Source organism: Lactuca virosa, chromosome 6 (assembly GCF_052849685.1).
Source record: "Lactuca virosa cultivar CGN04683 chromosome 6, Lactuca_virosa_CGN04683_v6, whole genome shotgun sequence".
Classification (NCBI taxonomy): domain Eukaryota; kingdom Viridiplantae; phylum Streptophyta; class Magnoliopsida; order Asterales; family Asteraceae; genus Lactuca; species Lactuca virosa.
In genome coordinates this window covers 192,117,436-192,135,608 of record NC_136431.1, presented here as the reverse complement: position 1 = coordinate 192,135,608, position 18,173 = coordinate 192,117,436, and the positions used below count along the sequence as shown (strand labels likewise).

Genomic DNA, 18,173 nt, shown 5'->3' with positions numbered 1-18,173 from the left:
TTCTAGGATTCCTTCCACTTTACCCTACTATTTGCCAAGGAAAAATTTTACCAATATTAACTAATTATTAGACGAATACGATTGCATGTCTCTAAAACCAAACAGTCTGTTGATTGAAAATCTGACACTACAACGGTTAGATTCATACGAGAGCTGCAAAATAGTGCCAAATCAGGAAATCTAACACTATTTAATTCTGGGAACATGCAACCTAACGTACTTGTCAAATAACTAACTAATATCAATATTGCTTCTAAATAGAAAATAACAATCAATTCTCTAGCTTACATACTAGCATCTATTTCTAATAGTTAATATATCAACAAACATAATGAATATGAATATTTTGGGAATCACTTTCCTTTCTGAGCTTTGGCTGATTGCATGTATCACATTCTTTCCTTTTTGTATTATTCTTTATATGAAAAGATTTATTAATTACTTAGATCCTTAGTTTGAGTCTGGAATCCCATGAGTGTTCATCTAGTACATTCAACCCAGGGCTCCGATACCAACTTGTAACGTCTTAATTTTCAACCCAAAAATTTTCATTTTTATTTATTAAAATATATCAGAGTTTAATTATATTTAGCTGAAACATGTTGTGAATCACGTGTGTACAGTCGAACCTTGCCCTTCTCAGGTATTAAAAAAGTACCTGAAAAACATTTATAAAAAGCTGAGTAGGCACTAGGCTTAGTGAGTTCCCCAAAATACCATAGATTACAATACATATACATGCATATATCGAGTATCTAAGCTCACAATCGCTTAAGTTACTATTGCCATCAACTCACCCCTTTTCCTTCAACATAAATATAGTCCGCTACCACAACTTTCCATATAACATATCAAGACACGCATACACACACACACACACACACACACACACACACACATATATATATATATATATATATATATATATATATATATATATATATATATATATATATATAGCAAACAGATAAACAGTCAACAAATAGGCAACTAACTAAACTAATCTAATTGCCTAAATATAACTAACTTCCAACTAACTTAAGCATAATAACATTAGGCCCAAACAAACTATACTACCAGCCTCTCCTACTGGTTCTTATATCCTAAAATACATGGATATATATATATATATATATATATATATATATATATATATATATATATATATATATATATTGTAGTACATAGTATAGTGAGGTTACTCACCTAGACAATTACTCCGACGTTTGACAGATATCCTTCCAGCGTAACGGGTGACACTTCTTAAAGATATTAACCTAGAATATTATAACTTATCAGTTCCTATGACAATCCGATAATGAAAGCTAGATCCATCACTAATCCCAATGCATACTGAGAGTTTTATCAAATAAGGATTAGTCAGGTCGGACAGTTGGGAGGCAGGATCATTTCGAAATTTAGCCTTTCTAAATCCTACAACCATGCCAATGTAACCATTCTAGACACCTCTTCTGTAAGTAGTTTAATCATCAATATAAATGGAATTACTGATAAATCTTATTTACATATCCATAACAACGACTATGAATATAAATATAAGTTACACTAGAAGCGTAGCTTAAATTACAGGGATCCTAGCAAAAACAGGGAAGATCGCAGGCAGGGCTTCAATACCAAGCATTTCTATTTGCCCAGCCCACTGCCTCAGAGCTTCACTAAAGTACTCTAAAACACGGAAATATTGGGCTCGAGGTGGGAGGGAAGCCTAGAGAGTTTTCTAGAGTAAATAAAGGGTTAATAACAAATAAAACTGGAGGTATCTATTTATAGTAAGGATGTGTGTCGTGCACTATAGGTGCACGCCACACACTAGGGTAACATCGATCAATCTGCTGCTTGCCATGTGTCTAAACCCCTATGGTCCACGCTGCACCTTCTAGAAGTTGTGCACCATGCAAAATGTGGATTTTGTAAATTTCATATCTTCTTCATACGAGCTACGTTTTTGACATTCTTTATATCTATGCGTACCTATCGACAAGATCTAGAACTTTTATTTAGACTCTGTCGGCTAATTCCCAATTTATATTTAAAGTTATATTTGTATAGGCTTAATGTAACACCCTGTTTCGAATCGTTTCATACTTCGGGGCCGTGGCCCAAAGATCGGTTATCATAAGGACTCGCGCCTTGGGGGAAAGAGAGATTTAGGCCCCTTTGGATGTGGGTAATGTAGATTAGGTCATCCAAGAGTTCGGTTGGTGCATTGGAGCCCAAGGGTATAACCATAAAGTGATAGTTCGAGCCTTTTATGAATTTTGGATTTAAGTTTGATAAGTTTTAAGTTAAAGGAGACCTGATACGGTTGTAGAGATTCTCAAGACCTTTCCGTGGATATAAAGATCATCAAAATCGGAGTTGAAACGAAGAAGTTATGACCGTTTGAAGTTAGGGCAGTTTTGGGTTGAGTCGCGTACGCTGGGCGTACTCAACGGGTACATTGAGCATACTAGGGCATCCCTAGTATGTTGGGCGTAAATTGAGTACGTTGGGCGTACATAATCCCAAACCCTATTTTGGAGGTTTGAGCCATATTTAAGCTCCTTAACTCCCCCAAACCCATTCCATTCTCAGCCTCCACCTCTCCAACACCCTCTCTTGTAACCCTAACCCTAGACTGAGCCTTGTAAGCAAAAAGAAGGTGTTTTTAAGTACTTTTGAGTATTCTTGGTGCACCCAGGAGAAGAAGGTACTCACTGAAGAAGTGTTGGTTGCATTGGAGCTTGTAGATCCAGCCTTTGTTCACTTTGATTTTTATTTTAGAGGTATAAAGTTTGAATCTTGATGATGGAATTGTTAGATCTAGCTAGTTTTGGGAGTTATGAGCTTTTGGTCACTTTAAGTGCATAAATTTTGGATCTTGAAAGTTTGTGACCTTGTTATGGATAAAGTTGGAAACTTAATCCATCTAAACATCATTTTGATTCAGATATGAAGGTTGGAGACTTGTACTTAATGGATTAAGTTGAAAAACATGCACTTTTGGGTCCCTTTGAGACTTAAAGACTAGATCGTGTTTGTTGGGGCCATTCTAATGGATAAAGTTGGAAACTTTATCCATATTGGAGCTATAATGAACCATAAAAATGTGATCTTGGCCCTTCTATCCCTTCCGTGCATGAGTTGTGATGTCTTATTGGGTTAAGAACTTAGGGTTTTGGACATTAATCACCTTATAGTCATGCAAAGTCATAAAGTTGGAAACTTTATGACTTAGGACATCATTTTGGGCTTGGATATGAGTTTTGTACGTAAGGGCTTAATAGAATAAGCTCTTAATGGAGTTTTGGGACTGGGCTGCATACGATGGGCGTACCTGGTGGTACGCTGCGCGTACACAATCAGCGCCCCATTTTTGTTCAACATCAAAGTATGCTAGACGCACTCTATTGGTATGCAGGGTGTACTCCGCTGGGAAGAAATATTGACTTTTGGACCTTGACCGTTGACTTTGACTTTACCAGGATTGACCAAGTTTGAACTAAGGGCATTTTGGGTAATTTGATTTATAGTTTAAGATTTGGGTTCCTGTTAATTGTATAGGTGACCAGTAGAGATAGCTTTTAGAGAAGTGATCGTTGAAGCTATTCTTTCAGACTGTAAGGTGAGTTTTCTTACTATATCCATCGATTGAAGGCACCAATGTTGGCCCATTACTTGTTACGTGGAATGCTTGTTGTCTTTGTGATGCTTGCAGGAAAGACCATGATCTAGCCCCTGGCAATTGTACGAAAGATCAGGATCTGGCCCCTGACAATTGTATGAAAGACAAGGATCTAGACCCTAGCAGTTGTATGAAAGACCAGGATCTGGCCCCTGACACCTGTATGTAAGACCGGGATTTGGCCATCGACACTACAAGGAAAGGTCATGGGGGTAGCCCATGACACTTGTATGTTTTGTTATGTGGTATTTTAGGGAACTCACTAAGATTTGTGCTTACAGTTTCATATTTACGATTTCAGGTGCTTTCTGTTCAAAAGGGAAGGGCCCGGCGTGACTGCACAACATCCCCCAGAGTTTTCCGCATTGCCAATTAATGATATTACTCTGATTTTCAAATAATATATTCACTTTGATTGGTTTCGAAACGTTACAAGTTGGTATCAGAGCCTTGGTTTGAGGGATTCAGATACACTCTCGGGTATGTCTGAACTCAAACTGAGGAATTGGTAATCTTTTAAATGAAAATAAGTTTCTAAAAATATTTTTTTCTAAAGAAAATAAGTTTTTGAAAAGATTTTTATAAAGAAAAAGGGGGTGTGATGCGCACAAACAGTCGAGCTCAAGTAAGTGATTCCTATAATACCCATACATGTTGATATGATATATTATATGAATGCGTGCATGCTAGGACGGGGCTAGGGATACTTTCAGGATTTGCATGATAGATTGGCCTGATATGTGATGCCTTGTAGCCTAGAAGAATTGGATGTTATTCTAGATTTGGAATTTGTATTGGTAGAATTGATTGCTAAGTGTATGCTTTAAAAATTGTATATAATTAGGATCATATAGCCCGAGAATGATTGATTTGGCCTTATTTCCTATTCCTTGTTTGGTTGTGATCTTAGGATAGAGTCTTTTATTCGACAGTGTATTTGATCCTATATTTTGTATAATTTGCATGCATGAGGCAACCGACAGTGAGATTGGAAGTTCCTAGCATAGTTAGTAGTAAGTGAGCTTGGGGAGTTCCTTTGTTTTTTATGTGGCTTGGAGTGTTACTGTATGAATGTTGCTTGCTTTGTGCTTTATGGAACTCTTAGTGATGTGAGTTAACTATTAAGTGAATATGTCGAGTCACATGTTGCAAAGGTTAAATAATCTCAGAGTGAAGGATTTGACTCTATTGTGCAGCTCTCGTTTGAGTCTAACCATTATAGGGTCGAGTCTGTTACTCGAAGGATTATCTAGGCTTTGTGGCATGCGATTGTATTTATGAAGTAGTTAAGTGACATTATTGAGAGTTCTTCAGCAGCTAATGGCAGTGTGAGATCGGGAACCTAGGAGAGCCTAAGATGTGCTGTAGTGGGTTGGCTTGCGCTGTTTAGAGATGGGTATTCGTTTGAGAACGGGTGTATAAGAATGGATAGGACGGATGTGGACATGATTAGTTACTTAGAGGATTCGAGATGATTCTTAAGGAAAGTATGGATAGGTGTGGAAGGTATTATTGGGTCCGTACTACTGGAAGAACAGGATCCATACTCGAATCAAGGAAAATTTAGGGGATTCTAAGGAACCGGTTAAGGAAGATGGCATGGTTTGGCACCATGATTCATTGTAGTGTATTTCCGCCATTATCGGTTTATTGGGTATGGTCGTTCAGGTTGAGGATGGGTCTGACGATTGTTTGGGCCTTAGTGGGCATGTCTGTTGGGTTTCAATGGTGCAGACCCATGAGAGGTAGTTGAATTCGAGGTCTAGAGGGCCTTGCTCAAGTAGTGACAGTTGACTCACGGGACTCAAGAAGGAAGCGATTGTGATGAATGGCTCGAGGATTGCAGCCGGAGGTTAAGTGATTGGCAGATAGATTGGGATGTCACTATCCTCGACAGGGGTTATGTTCTTCCAGCTTTCCACGTTCGGAGGAAAGAGAGAGTAGACATGTGATTTTCAGAGTTGGGATGTAGTCCCGACATGAGTCTAAAAGATTGTGGTTTTTCTTTGTCGACAGGTATGGCAGCATAGGAATGCACAAAAGGATTTTGTGGTATGGTTGCCTTAAGATGAGATTAAGGGTCTGATTTCTTAAATTTAGTTAGGTTAGGTGCTAGTTGATTATTTCAGGAACCAAGGGAAGTGAATCAGTAAGAGCAACTTTTGTTGTCTCTAATGTATCCTGACTAAGAGAATGATGTTTCTTATATTTATGAGTAATGCTTGCGATGAATTTTTTGTTGGGGAATTAGGCGAGGTATGTGGTAGTTCACTTGTTTCTAGATAAAGAATCGGTGTCATGAATGGACAAAATTATTGTTTGTGCATCTGCATGGGATTTTGATGTTAGAGGTGGTTATGATTAGGAGGTTTTCGAGGTCTCCATATTAGATCTGAAATAACTTTGAGTTCGCTTGGTCCTTATTCGGAAGACCAACTTATGTTGTGTTATATATACTAAATATTTGAGGATGTTACACATCCGGTTGAACCGGTTTGAGATGTGGCTTGTCTGCAACGTCATTTGGTGGTAGTTCGAACCCTAAGTGGGGGAGAACTGGCTATTTTGCTTGAAGGATCATCTCTATGTTTGAGTTTATGATTTCAGAAGAATGGTTCTTAGGGATTTGTGGTTCGGGTATGCGAAACTTTATTTCAGGATTTGGTCAAGACGGAGGTGCATAGAAAGTTATCATCAGATGCATGTGTTCAAAAATTCAAGAGTCGTCTTCATGGAACGAAAATGTTGGATAAGGAGCTTGTTATATCCAGTGGTTCCTCTCGGAATGTCGCTGAATAGATCAAGAGGCATTTGGGACGCTCAGGTTAAGCATCGAGTGCTAAGGGTTCCTTAACTCATTGTATAGATTGTTATCCCTGTTCTAGGGTGGGCAATTATTGATCGGTAAATCAGCTTCACGGTTTGGTATGTTTAGTTTCACATAGGTTTTGTTCAGTAGTGTATTGGGTTATTGGGTTAATTGTTAATGCGTTCTCGAATGTTGGTCATTTCATTCATCATCAAAAGTGGAGGTTCTTTGAATGTTTCGAGTTGTGTCAGTTGAAGTTCAATGGATGTGTCAACCTATCGTTAAGTTCTGTATGTTTTATATTTTCTTTAGTTTCTAGGTATGATTACCCTTAATTTTGGTGTGGAATTTTGGTAAGCTCAAGTTTGGTAGTTGTCCTCGGTTATTGGAAGTTCGGATGTTGGGGCAGCGTTGTTCAGCTTTCCAGGTGTGACCTTGATCTACATAGAATCTATTTTTTTTGGCATGCTGTGTTGGTAGGATTTGTAATGGGATTGATACGAACAACATTTTGGCAGGATTTCTAGATCACCTTGGAAGTTTTCTTGAGCTATTCCTTATAGGTGGGATCTGTTCAGATCCAATCGAGGTGGAGGATCTTGTATCGGTCGTTCATGAGGATGTTTCTGTTAATGATTGAGGTTCGTCATTTCGTTCAATTTTTTGGTACTTCACCCTTTGGGTAAGGTTATGAGGATGAAAAGAGTGCAGTATATCCAGGGTTAGTTATGTGTCTCCCCTTGGAGGTGTACATTGTAATAGTGCCTCGATTATGGTCATGAGGGGTGTAAGTGGTCTGAGTAAGATAGCATGAGACCACATGGTTAGTATTATTAGCATGATTATCATTTGGGTTATAGCCTTCGATTCAGGACAAGCATGTGACCGTCTATCTCATTCTCGGGTTATGTGCGACCATGTTTTCGTCTAGTTTTACGTTGCTATCAGTATGTGTTGTGAAAGGAATTGTGGGTGATAGAAGGGTATGGCTCACGTTGTGTTCAGTTAGCATTGAGAGGGATGTTGATTGGGTTCCTGCAAGTTAGTGGACTGATGGTTAGGCATCGTTAGGCCCCTATGGTGCTGGTCGCGAGTCTTCGGACTATGGATGTGATGACGACAACATCGGTTTAGTGCCATGAGCTTATCGTTTAGTGGATAACAGGTTTCACGATGTCTCGTGAACCAGTGGTTGTATGATTTATATGGGTAAGACCCGGTAGTCTTTTGATTGAGACTCTTAGGTCTCATATCATTGGCTTTCTTGGCCTATTTGGGTGCTAGTGCATTGTGGGAGTCGGGAGATTCAGTAACCAGGTAGTTTGGACCATGTGGGCAGTTAATGGTTGTTAGGAATAATAGTTGTGCTTCAGTATCCACTTTCAGAATGTTTGAATTATGAACTCTGTTTGCTTGCATCCTGTCTATCAGGAGTTTGGTTACCAATGTGAGGCATTGTTTATGGAATCTCGAGTCATGAAGTTCATTGTAAATGTCTCAAGTGATTTTCCAGGTAGGGGTGCACCTGAGCTGACATGGGATTTGGATGCAACGTGAGAATTTTTGGATTGACCCTCCTTATGCTCATGATCAGTAGGTTGGTGATGACTTGTCAAGAAGTCAAGTGCGTATTTAAGGTTGTTAGGCGCAACCTCCGAATGAGGGATTTGGTGAAATTCACTATCAATATATTTTGAGCATTCCTTCTACATAGTAGAATGGTAGTCCAAGTTAGAGACTAGGGGATGGTGCGATGAATGAATGATCAGCAGTCCTAAGGAATAATTTTTGGGTTTTAAATTGATGGGTTCATGTTTTCAGGAAGTTCCTGCTTTGGGTGGTTATCAATGTGATATGAGGTCTTCCAGTTGGCAAGAGTAAGGTAGTAGTTTCAGTTCTCAAACATAGCAGTTAGGCGTCCTTCTTTGGTTGAGGGAAGAGTGTTAAGGTTCATTCTTTTGGAGGTATAAGCGATTTCTTTCAAGACGGGGCTTGGATGGCAGGTTTGGGAGGTGGTCGTCGGTATGGGATGATTCTTCAGTCTTAATCGGAATTCAGGAAGTTCGAGCAGGATCGACTGGCATGGCATAGGAAGTAGTAAGGAATGATTTCGAGGACAAAATCTAATTTAAGTGGGGGATAGTTGTAACACCCTGTTTCGAATCGTTACATAATTTTGGGTCGTGACCCGAAGATCAGTTATCATAAGGCCTCGAGCCTTGGGGGAGAGAGAGATTTAGGTCCCTTTGGATGTGGGTAATGTAGATTAGGTGATCTAAGAGTTCGGTTGGTGCTTTAAAGCCCAAGGGTATAACCGTAAAGTGATAGTTTGAGCCTTTTATGAATTTTGGATTTAATTTTGGTAAGTTTTAAGGCAAAGGAGGGTTTACAGGGTTGTAGAGGTTCCCAACACCTTTCCGTGGATATAAAGATCGCGAAATCGGAGTTGAAACGAAGAAGTTATGACTGGTTGAAGTTAGAGCGGTTTTGGGTTAAGCCGCGTACGTTGGGCGTAAATTGAGTACGTTGGGCATACACGATCAGTGCCCAAACCCTATTTTCGTGGTTTGAGCCCTATTTAAGCTCCTTAACTCCCCCAAACCCATTCCATTCTCAGCCTCCGCCTCTCCAACACCCTCTCTTGTAACCCTAACCCTAGATTGATCCTTGTGAGCAAAAAGAAGGTGTTTTAAGTGCTTTGGAGTATTCTTGGTGCACCTTGGAGAAGAAGGAACTCATTGAAGAAGTGTTGGTTGAATTGGAGCTTGTAGATCCATTCTTTGTTCGCCTTGATCTTTCTTCTAGAGGTATAAAGTTTGAATCTTGATGATGGAATTGTTAGATTTAGCTAGTTTTGGGTGTTATGAGCTTTTGGTAACTTTAAGTGAATAAAGTTTGGATCTTGAAAGTTTGTGACCTTGTTATGGATAAAGTTGGAAACTTTATCCATCTAAACATCATTTTTATTCAGATCTGAAGGTTGGAGACTTGTAATTAATGGATTAAGTAGAAAAAGATGCACTTTTGGGTCCCTATGAGACTTAAAGACTAGATCTTGTTTTTTTGGGGCCATTCTAATGGATAAAGTTAGAAACTTTATCCATTATGGAGCTATTATGAACCATAAAAATGTGATCTTGGCCCTTCTATCCCTTCCATGCACGAGTTGTGATGTCTTAATGGTTTAAGAACTTAGGGTTTTGGACATTAAGCATCTTATAGCCGTGCAAAGCCATAAAGTTGGAAACTTTATGACTTAGGACATCGTTTTGGGCTTGGATATGAGTTTTAGATGTAAGGGTTTAATGAAATAAGGTCTTAATGGAGTTCTGGGATTGGGCTACATACGTTGGGTGTACCTGATGGTACGTTGCGCGTACGCGGTCAATGCCCTGCTTTTGGTCACCATCAGAGTACGCCTTGGTACGCAGGGAAACAAAACGTATCAAATGCAAATGGTATGAACCCGTGTTGATTTTTCATGCAGGATTTCTCATGTTTAGTGACGTTGCATGTAGCAGCTTTTAATGTAGTTTTCCCGCCATGAAACCCCCTGCCCCAAGCCTACGAGAGGGGATACCCCTGTAAGGTCCATACATGTGTGTCTCCCTCAAACCCATCCAAAAATCAAAATGTCAGACGGTCTAAGGGTTGACCTTCCTTCTGTCGGGTCAGTCAAGAAATTCACAGGTGCCTCTTTCTTGGTGGAAACCTCGACACGCTTAAATATGTCGAACAAAACATCCCTAACCATAGTATGCCTGTATTTGAACCACATGAGATCTTTACAATGAACTGCTTGCTCTCCAAAAGAGTCCAAAAATGCGTTGCGACACACGTGACATATCTCGTCAGCTGAGAATATTGGGATCATGAGTCAATATTTGAGGATAGTACGATGCTCCACAAGAAACATATGTTGGCCAAGCCTATCTATAGGGATAGCTAGAAGAAAATCTTGAGCATATGGTGCAAGTAAACATTGAAAAATTGTTTTCTGCCGATCCGTCATCTCAAAATTCACTTCAATATCTTGGACAATTTTACTTAAAAAATAGCACTCGCCAGTGTATTATGGGATTTAGGGGGGGGTGTCCTTAGTAGTAAAACAGCTAAGGTCTATATATATATATATATATATATATATATATATATATATATATATATATATATAATGGTTACCATATAGATATGAACTATCTGTTTTTTTTTCTTTTTATAGCAATGTAATTTCTTTTTTGTTTTTACTTTTTTATAGTAATGTATTTTTTGTATTTCATATTTCATATTTCATAGCAATGCACTTTCTTTTTTTGTCATTTTCATTTATTGTTAACCAATATTAACAGATAACTATAAACATTATTGTTAAAAATATATAATGTAACTAACATATACTTTTAAAATTATTTGCTACCAATAATAACATATAAAATGAACATAAGATCAAGTAGAAATAAATTTTAATTTTATAGGATCAATTGATTTATAAAATGCACATAAGATCAGTAAGAAATAAATTTTAATTTTATAGGTTCATATGAACTAATACGAATTAATGATGTATATTTTATTTTTTAATAGGTTTGATTTATATAATAAAAAGATCAACTAGATATATAAGTTGTCAAGAGTGGAATTGATTGATAAGATTACAATATAAATATTAAACATGTTATTTCTTTTGTGATCTTATGGCTTTTATGTTGGTGATTTTGTATCATGAATGTATATTTAAGTGTAATGGATTGACTTGTTGACCAAAAATCAATCTTGATGAATATTAAACAAGTAAGGAAGGTGCGGAGTGCACACTTGTTTAAGTTCATTCAAGATTCAAAGTAGACTGTCATTTAGGTGCGAAACCCCTAATGAACGGGGGTCCGGAGGCTGCGCCCTGGGAGCGGGGTCCAAGGGGCGGTAGCCCCTGGCGGGGTCCAAGGGGCAGAGCCCCTAGCTGGGGTCGAGTTGTTATAAATTGTTTTTGACAGTTGGAGTAGTTTTTGACTTCATTTTGAACTCGGTTTTTTGACTTCATTTTGACCTTCATTTTGCTATATAAAAAATGTCTTAGAAATCTGAATTTTATGTAAATGAACCCGGTTTTTTTTACTTCATTTTGACCTTTATTAATGATCCGGTTTTGGTGATAGTTTATGACTGTTAAACTGTTTTTGATAGTTGGAGTAGTTTTTGGACAAAGAAAACTATCTTGACAGTTTTCAGACGAATGAAATACTTAATCATTTTGGTCATCATTTTCCTAGTACAACAACAATCACGAAAATCATACTTCATATTCTCTGTTCTTGAAACTCTTCTGATTCTTATCCGATTAAAGGTTGGGAGTACCACCCAAATACTGTAATCTGAAAGTGTACACACGATTCTCAGAATTTCCAAGCCTTTTATTACCCCAAATTTCTAACACTTTAGTTGTAAATTAAAGGTCACGAATATTTTGTTTCTTCATCTGCGTAAGGGGGTGCCGCTGTCTCTCTCTTCCTCCTATTGGTCCACCTATTTTTTTTTTTGTGAAATAACCATTAAAAACGGTAGAAAATGAAATATAATTTTTTTTTCTTTTTTTTTGTTTCAATGGCTACAAGCCTAATATATATATATATATATATATATATATATATATATATATATATATATATATATATATATATATATATATATATATATATATATATATATATATACCCTCTACAACATCTATAAATGCTCATACCCATTAACATTCAAACCCACACTTTCTTCTATCAATTTCTCTCTACTTTCTTCAAAAAAATGAATCTTAACAATCAAACCCCAATCTCCGATAGAAGGAAAAAAACCAATGTTTCGAGTTCAAGCATCCCTACTCGAAACATTTTCTCTATCGATTCTTCACAAGGGGTTTATCGTCCCCAACTTGATGCTCCCATTCAATCTCCACTACAATTCCAATACCAAAATTTTAGGAAATTTTACTCGGTCCAAGTTCCAAATGTTACTCCTCAAATGTTCTCAAACTTTGTTGTTTTTCCAGATCAACATTCGTCAAATCAACCTCAAACTCAAATCCCAATCTTTCAATCTCAAACCCAAACCCAACCCTAACCACAGTACCAACTCATCGATGATTTGGATGACTCGCATGAAGAGATTGTTCGGGAAACTAAACCCACACCACCCCCACAACGCTGCAAAGGAAAACAACAAGCGTGCGAGGGTATCGCACAATTGGGTAGACAAAAGTCGGTACCATAGCTTCCACATGAAGAGCTAGTTGTCGTAAAAGATTGGGTTGACATTCCAGAGGATTCGAGGATGGGAAATGCACAACCGAGGGATTATTTTGGGCTTCTCATTTTAGAGAGGTTTCGGGGGGAGATAGGAAAAGGTGATGAGTACCGTACGAAACATCAAGTGAATTCGAAGTTTCAAGAAATAGCGAAGGGCGTTTCAAAAATAAACAGGTTGTACAACAACCTAAAAACCCAACGAAGAAGCGGCCAAGGAGATGAAGAAATACTTCAAGAAGCTTTGCATTTTTATTTTGAGGAATTCGGAAAACAATTCAAGTGGCACAATTGTTGGAAAATATTAATTAAAAGTTCCAAGTGGAAAAAATACGAGCAAGATTTTATTTTGGAGTACAACAATCAAAGCGAACGAAAACGTACTCTAATGGTTACACAACTTCCTCCGATGCCCGGGTCGGTCTAGATCTAAATGAGGAGGACGAACTCGAGCTAGAAGAAATTGTCCACCCAATGGGTAGGGACAAAGCAAAGAGGAAGGGAAAAGGGACTTCTTTGGGTGCATCGGATTTCAGCATGGACGCGGAAGAAATGCGGAAAATGACGGAGACGTTTGATCGATATAATCTTAATTTCGCTGAACGTTTGACGTTCGACAAAGAAAAAGAAGAAGCAAAAAAGGAGCGCGCGGAGAGAAAAGAAATGGAGGATATGAGGTTCTTGATGAAAAAAACCGACCAACTTTCGGGACCGGCTTTGGAGCTCGTTTTGAAGAAAAATGAACGGATTATGCAAAAATATTTTTCATAGATTGATATTTGTTTGTTTTGTATGTTTTTTTTTCTAGTTAATTAAATCTTAGGTTTTTTATGTAATTTTTATTTTAATTAATGAAGTGATTTTTATTTTTAATTAATTTTATGTTTATTATTTATTTAAAAAAACTATAAATCACAAAAATCAATTACTTTTATTTAAAAATAAAAAAAAAATGTGAATGAAGTTGCATACACACTTTAGCGAAGGAAAGAAAAATGGGGGAAAAGATACATGACAGGAAAAAAGTGAGGAGAGTTTCCACACACCCTCCGGTCTTTATAGTTTGTGGCATAAAAAATTATAGTTAATTTTGCATTTACAATGTTGCAAAACTTAATCAATCTTAACAAAGTGTAACCAAAACTTTGTTTTAGTTTCAGTTCATTAAATATTAAATTTAATAAATAGAGTAATACATTAAGGAAAACTCAATACTACATTATTTGATTAGTATTTAGTACTTCTTCATTTTCTTGATTAAGGAGATTTAGGTATTCATGATAAAGGTTCTCTAGCATCAACCTTTCATCGGCTGTGGACATAAATAAATCACAGCCGTCCATTAGAATATCCTCATCTTGTTGACAGTCCATGGTGCTTGTACCTTCCACCTCCAACAATGGTGTCCAATTTGACCATGAAAAGTCAAAGTCAACATCTCCAAGGTCAATCGTACAACTCGATGATGCCCCACTCATCATCCCATTATCAGAACTTTCGTTCTTGCTCAACGACACAGAAGGTGAAGACGAGGTGGAAGAAGGAGATCGATCAAGTTTGACTTTCTTCGACTTTCCTTGGTTCGTTGTTTCTGCTTTCCGATCGGCCGATTTTCTCATCTTCTTTACCTTCTTCTTGTTTTTCGACAGTTTTGGATGGTGGTGGCCGGCGTTTTCAACCGTCTTCCGGAGGTGAGCGTTCCAGTGGTTCTTGATCTCGTTGTCGGTTCTACCATGGAGCTCCGTTGCAATGAGTGACCACCGGTTGCCGTGGAGAGAGTGCAGCCGGATAATGACGTCATTCTCATCGGAAGTGAAGTTTCCTCTCTTGATACCTGGCCGTAGATAGTTCATCCATCTCAATCTGCAACTCTTCCCGCATCTAAGCAACCCTACGTCCATAACAACATCTTACTAAACTTAAACCTTCTATGTAGTTGTCAACACAAAAATCATTAAACAAGCTTACAATCAACATGTAAGAAGCTAATTAATGTACCAGCTTTTGAAGGTAACGCCCGCCATTGGCCTTCGCCATGAGTTTGAATGTGGTTGATAAGAAGCTTGTCCTCTTCGGAGGACCATGAACCTCGGTGCAAACCGACCTTTGAACAGCAAGGTGCTCTTCCCATTTTCGGTGGTTGTGGCAGGCGGCAGAGATGAACGTGATTACTGAAAGAGATATGACTCTATGAGAGTTGAATGCTGTGAGACGAAGAACAATGCAACCACTACGTGTCCTTTTAAATGCCCTTATGAATACTTGCACGTTTTTTTGTTTTCTCGAGGTTAACAGTGAAATTAAGTTTTCAAATATCTAATTATATTATATATAAAAAAAATAGCTTGCTTTTTAACAAATAAACGTTCTTCTTTTATAGAAAACTACAATAAAGAGTGGGACATCGACAAAACTGACAATAAAGAGTGGGACATCGACAACGTGAGTATATGAAAATTTGACTTTTAAAAATTGATTGAAAGATAACAATATAACATTCAAAATTTTAACTAAATGACACGTTAGCCCAACAATATATTTCGAATTTATCCATTCAGTCATTTAATTTATTTCTATGTTTTTTTAAGGGAATAAAATTGTTTTTGTCTGGTTTTGTAATAATACTATAATTTTAAAACATTCAAAATTTTAACTAAATGACACATTAGCCAAACAATATATTTCGAATTTGTACATTCAATCTCTTAACTTATTTTCATGTTTTTTGAGGGAATAAAGTTGTTTTTGTCTGGTTTAATTGATTCCTTTGGACAAAATGAAGGAATAACCCGATTACCCCTTTACGGTTTTGCAACATAGACAATTGTTTGGTTAAAATTAAACTTCAAAGTCAAAATTATATGATGGTTAGAGCATATATTCCTCTTATCCTTCTCTCTCTCTCTCTCTCTCTCTCTCTCTCTCTCTCTCTCCTACCATTCATCGTCTTCATCTTCCTCACCTCATCGTAAGTTCACAACAGTTCTTGACTTCCCAACAAACTACCTTGCTCAATCTCAAACAACAATAGGGAAATCCACGGTCACTAGCAGATCAGAACTCCATCGCGTCACCTTGCAGTTGGCCAGAGGTTCATCCGGAATGGCTCCGTCGTCATGCTGCAACTCGACAGCAAGGAACTTACTAGACCTATATTGTTGTTTATCTGTCACCTCTGAAGCCTAGATATTAGAGAACTAAACCAAGTAAGTTTCAAATTCAGTTTTTGACTTCACATTCTTCAAAAACCTAGCTTCAAAAAACTTGATTTGAATAGATCTTAGAAGCTCATTTGAATAAAAAATATTAACACTAAAGTTGGCATATACTCATATCGAGCTGCTGCCAATCAAATAAGTAAGGAAAAAAAGCAGTAAATTTCAAAATATAACAGCCTGCATGAATGGAATCAAATAAAAATATGGATAAGAACTCAAAAGGAAAAACAACAACAAAAAAAGTGATTGAAGCTGGTAAATCAAAAGTGTGTTGAATTTAAGACATAAAGATTATCAAGAACACTAACACGGGATTTTAGGAAAAAAAAGAAACAGATCAAAACAAGTGATTATATCCGAAAAATTAAAAGGGTTTCGGAAATGAAATTAAGAAAACTCACAAAATCAGTACAAAGAGATGTTGAAATTTGAAACCCGATACGAGCTGAAAACAAGTGCTTGAAACGATAAATCAAAAGGTTTTATGGAGTTCAAGTAGAAAGATAAGAGATAACTAAGAACATAAGCCACCATAAGTCAAAAAATTTAACAAAACTCACATGTACAGAGTTGAATGAAGAAGTACATAAAATGTTGAATTAGATCAGAAAACAAAAGGGTTTCTTTGAATCAGGGTGGTTGCGGTTTTGAGGTTGTGTTTGAGTTTGTGGGTGGGAAATTTATGGATTGTGGATTGTGGATTCTTGTGCGTGGGTGGACAGAGAGAGAGAGAGAGAGATAGAGAGAGAGAGAGAGAAAGAGAAAAAAAATAGTTGTTTATTTGATTGTTGTAACACCAATCAAAATAGGTCAATAGACAATCACATGTGATTATGCCAATCATGTAATGTGATGTTGTTGTTAAACTAGTAATATGATAAACTTACTATGTAGTTCATGATAAATTCTAATACAAATACGAAATTTCTTTATGATGCAACTCAAAGTATACGTCCATACGATTCCAAAAATATAGAGAACGTCTGAATCTGACTTCGCATGAAGAAGTTATGATAAACCGAACACTATAAATCTATATAATAAGAGGAATTAAAAATAGACTTAGAACTAGCTATTGGAGTCTAAAAGAGAGTTGTAGTACTCGTAAATACCTACGTGTGGATATAAAGAACGTCAAAAACGGAGTTCGTATGTGAAAGTTACGACCTTCCGAAGATTCAGCTGTCAGAAACCCTAATCTAACTGAGCTCACGACATGAGCACGGAAACTCACGACGTGAGGAGTCATTTTGCCACATTTCGGATCTAGAAGGTGCGTGACGAGGCTACGAAGGGATAATTTCTAAGCTCACGACGTGAGCAAGGATATCTCACGACGTGAGGAGTCACATGGCCACCTTCCGAAGCTAGGGACGCAAATGGCAAGTCTACGGGGTGACCAGCCATGGCTCACGACGTAAGACTATATGGCTCACGACGTGAGAGGCCAAAAATATTCCTATAAATAGCAGGTCCGACCTTGACACTTCCTTACATCATTTCCCTTTCTCCTCTCTCCTTTGCTGAAGCCCTCTTGCATCCCGAGTCCCGACGACCTCGTACCGCTGACCGTTTCTGCTTAGATTACATAAAATCACGCTACTAGGGTGAGTTTCATGGCCCCACTTTCTAATATTTTTGGGGGAAAACGCATTATAAATAATGTATATACGTTATTATTATGTCTATATGATAGTATATTAATATCAACGTAGATAATTATAATAACCGGGATATAGTTGTTCTAAATATAATATTTTGAATATATACAACTATTATCAACTTGTTAGCGTGTTCTGGTGCTAATGTAGATCTTGAGTTATACTTAGGATTCTATATATATATGTTGTGTGCAATATACATCTGAAGTTATATTCGGACGTTCTATATGTTAAAAAGTATGCTGTTATTATTGGTTTTATGTCAAGATAAAACTTGGTATGCTATAGGTTGTTATTGTCGGTTTTATGACAAGATAAAACTTAGTATGTTATGTATTGTTATTGTTGGTTTTTATGTTAAGATAAAACCTGGTTTCTTCCTCAAGTTATAGCCGTTGTACTGCCTAAAGTAATATGAACTTAGGAGAAATGTTTAAAAGCAATGTCTAATAACTTAGGGTTTTAGACATGAAAATGCTTTTGTTGTTAGAGCTATAGGAAGTCGTCGGA

At 37.3% G+C, this 18,173-nt stretch overlaps 1 protein-coding gene across 1 annotated transcript; it reads right to left on the bottom strand.

Annotated features, from left to right (window-relative positions):
• Nucleotides 1-13,928: 13,928 nt before the first annotated feature.
• On the bottom strand, nt 13,929-15,014 carry LOC145120136 (uncharacterized). The gene is made up of 2 exons (XM_079055929.1): nt 14,783-15,014; nt 13,929-14,675 (listed from the first exon to the last, which is right to left on the bottom strand). The coding sequence occupies exons 1-2, from the start codon at nt 14,913-14,915 to the stop codon at nt 13,999-14,001; spliced, it is 810 nt and encodes a 269-aa protein (XP_078912055.1). The 5' UTR covers nt 14,916-15,014; the 3' UTR covers nt 13,929-13,998.
• Nucleotides 15,015-18,173: the final 3,159 nt, after the last annotated feature.

Coding starts and splice junctions, on each gene's coding strand:
- LOC145120136 (XM_079055929.1), bottom strand. CDS start 14,915: ATGGGAAGAGCACCTTGCTGTTCAAAGGTCGGTTTGCACCGAGGTTCA. Junction 14,676..14,782: donor GGCGTTACCTTCAAAAGCTG/GTACATTAATTA, acceptor TTATGGACGTAG/GGTTGCTTAGATGCGGGAAG.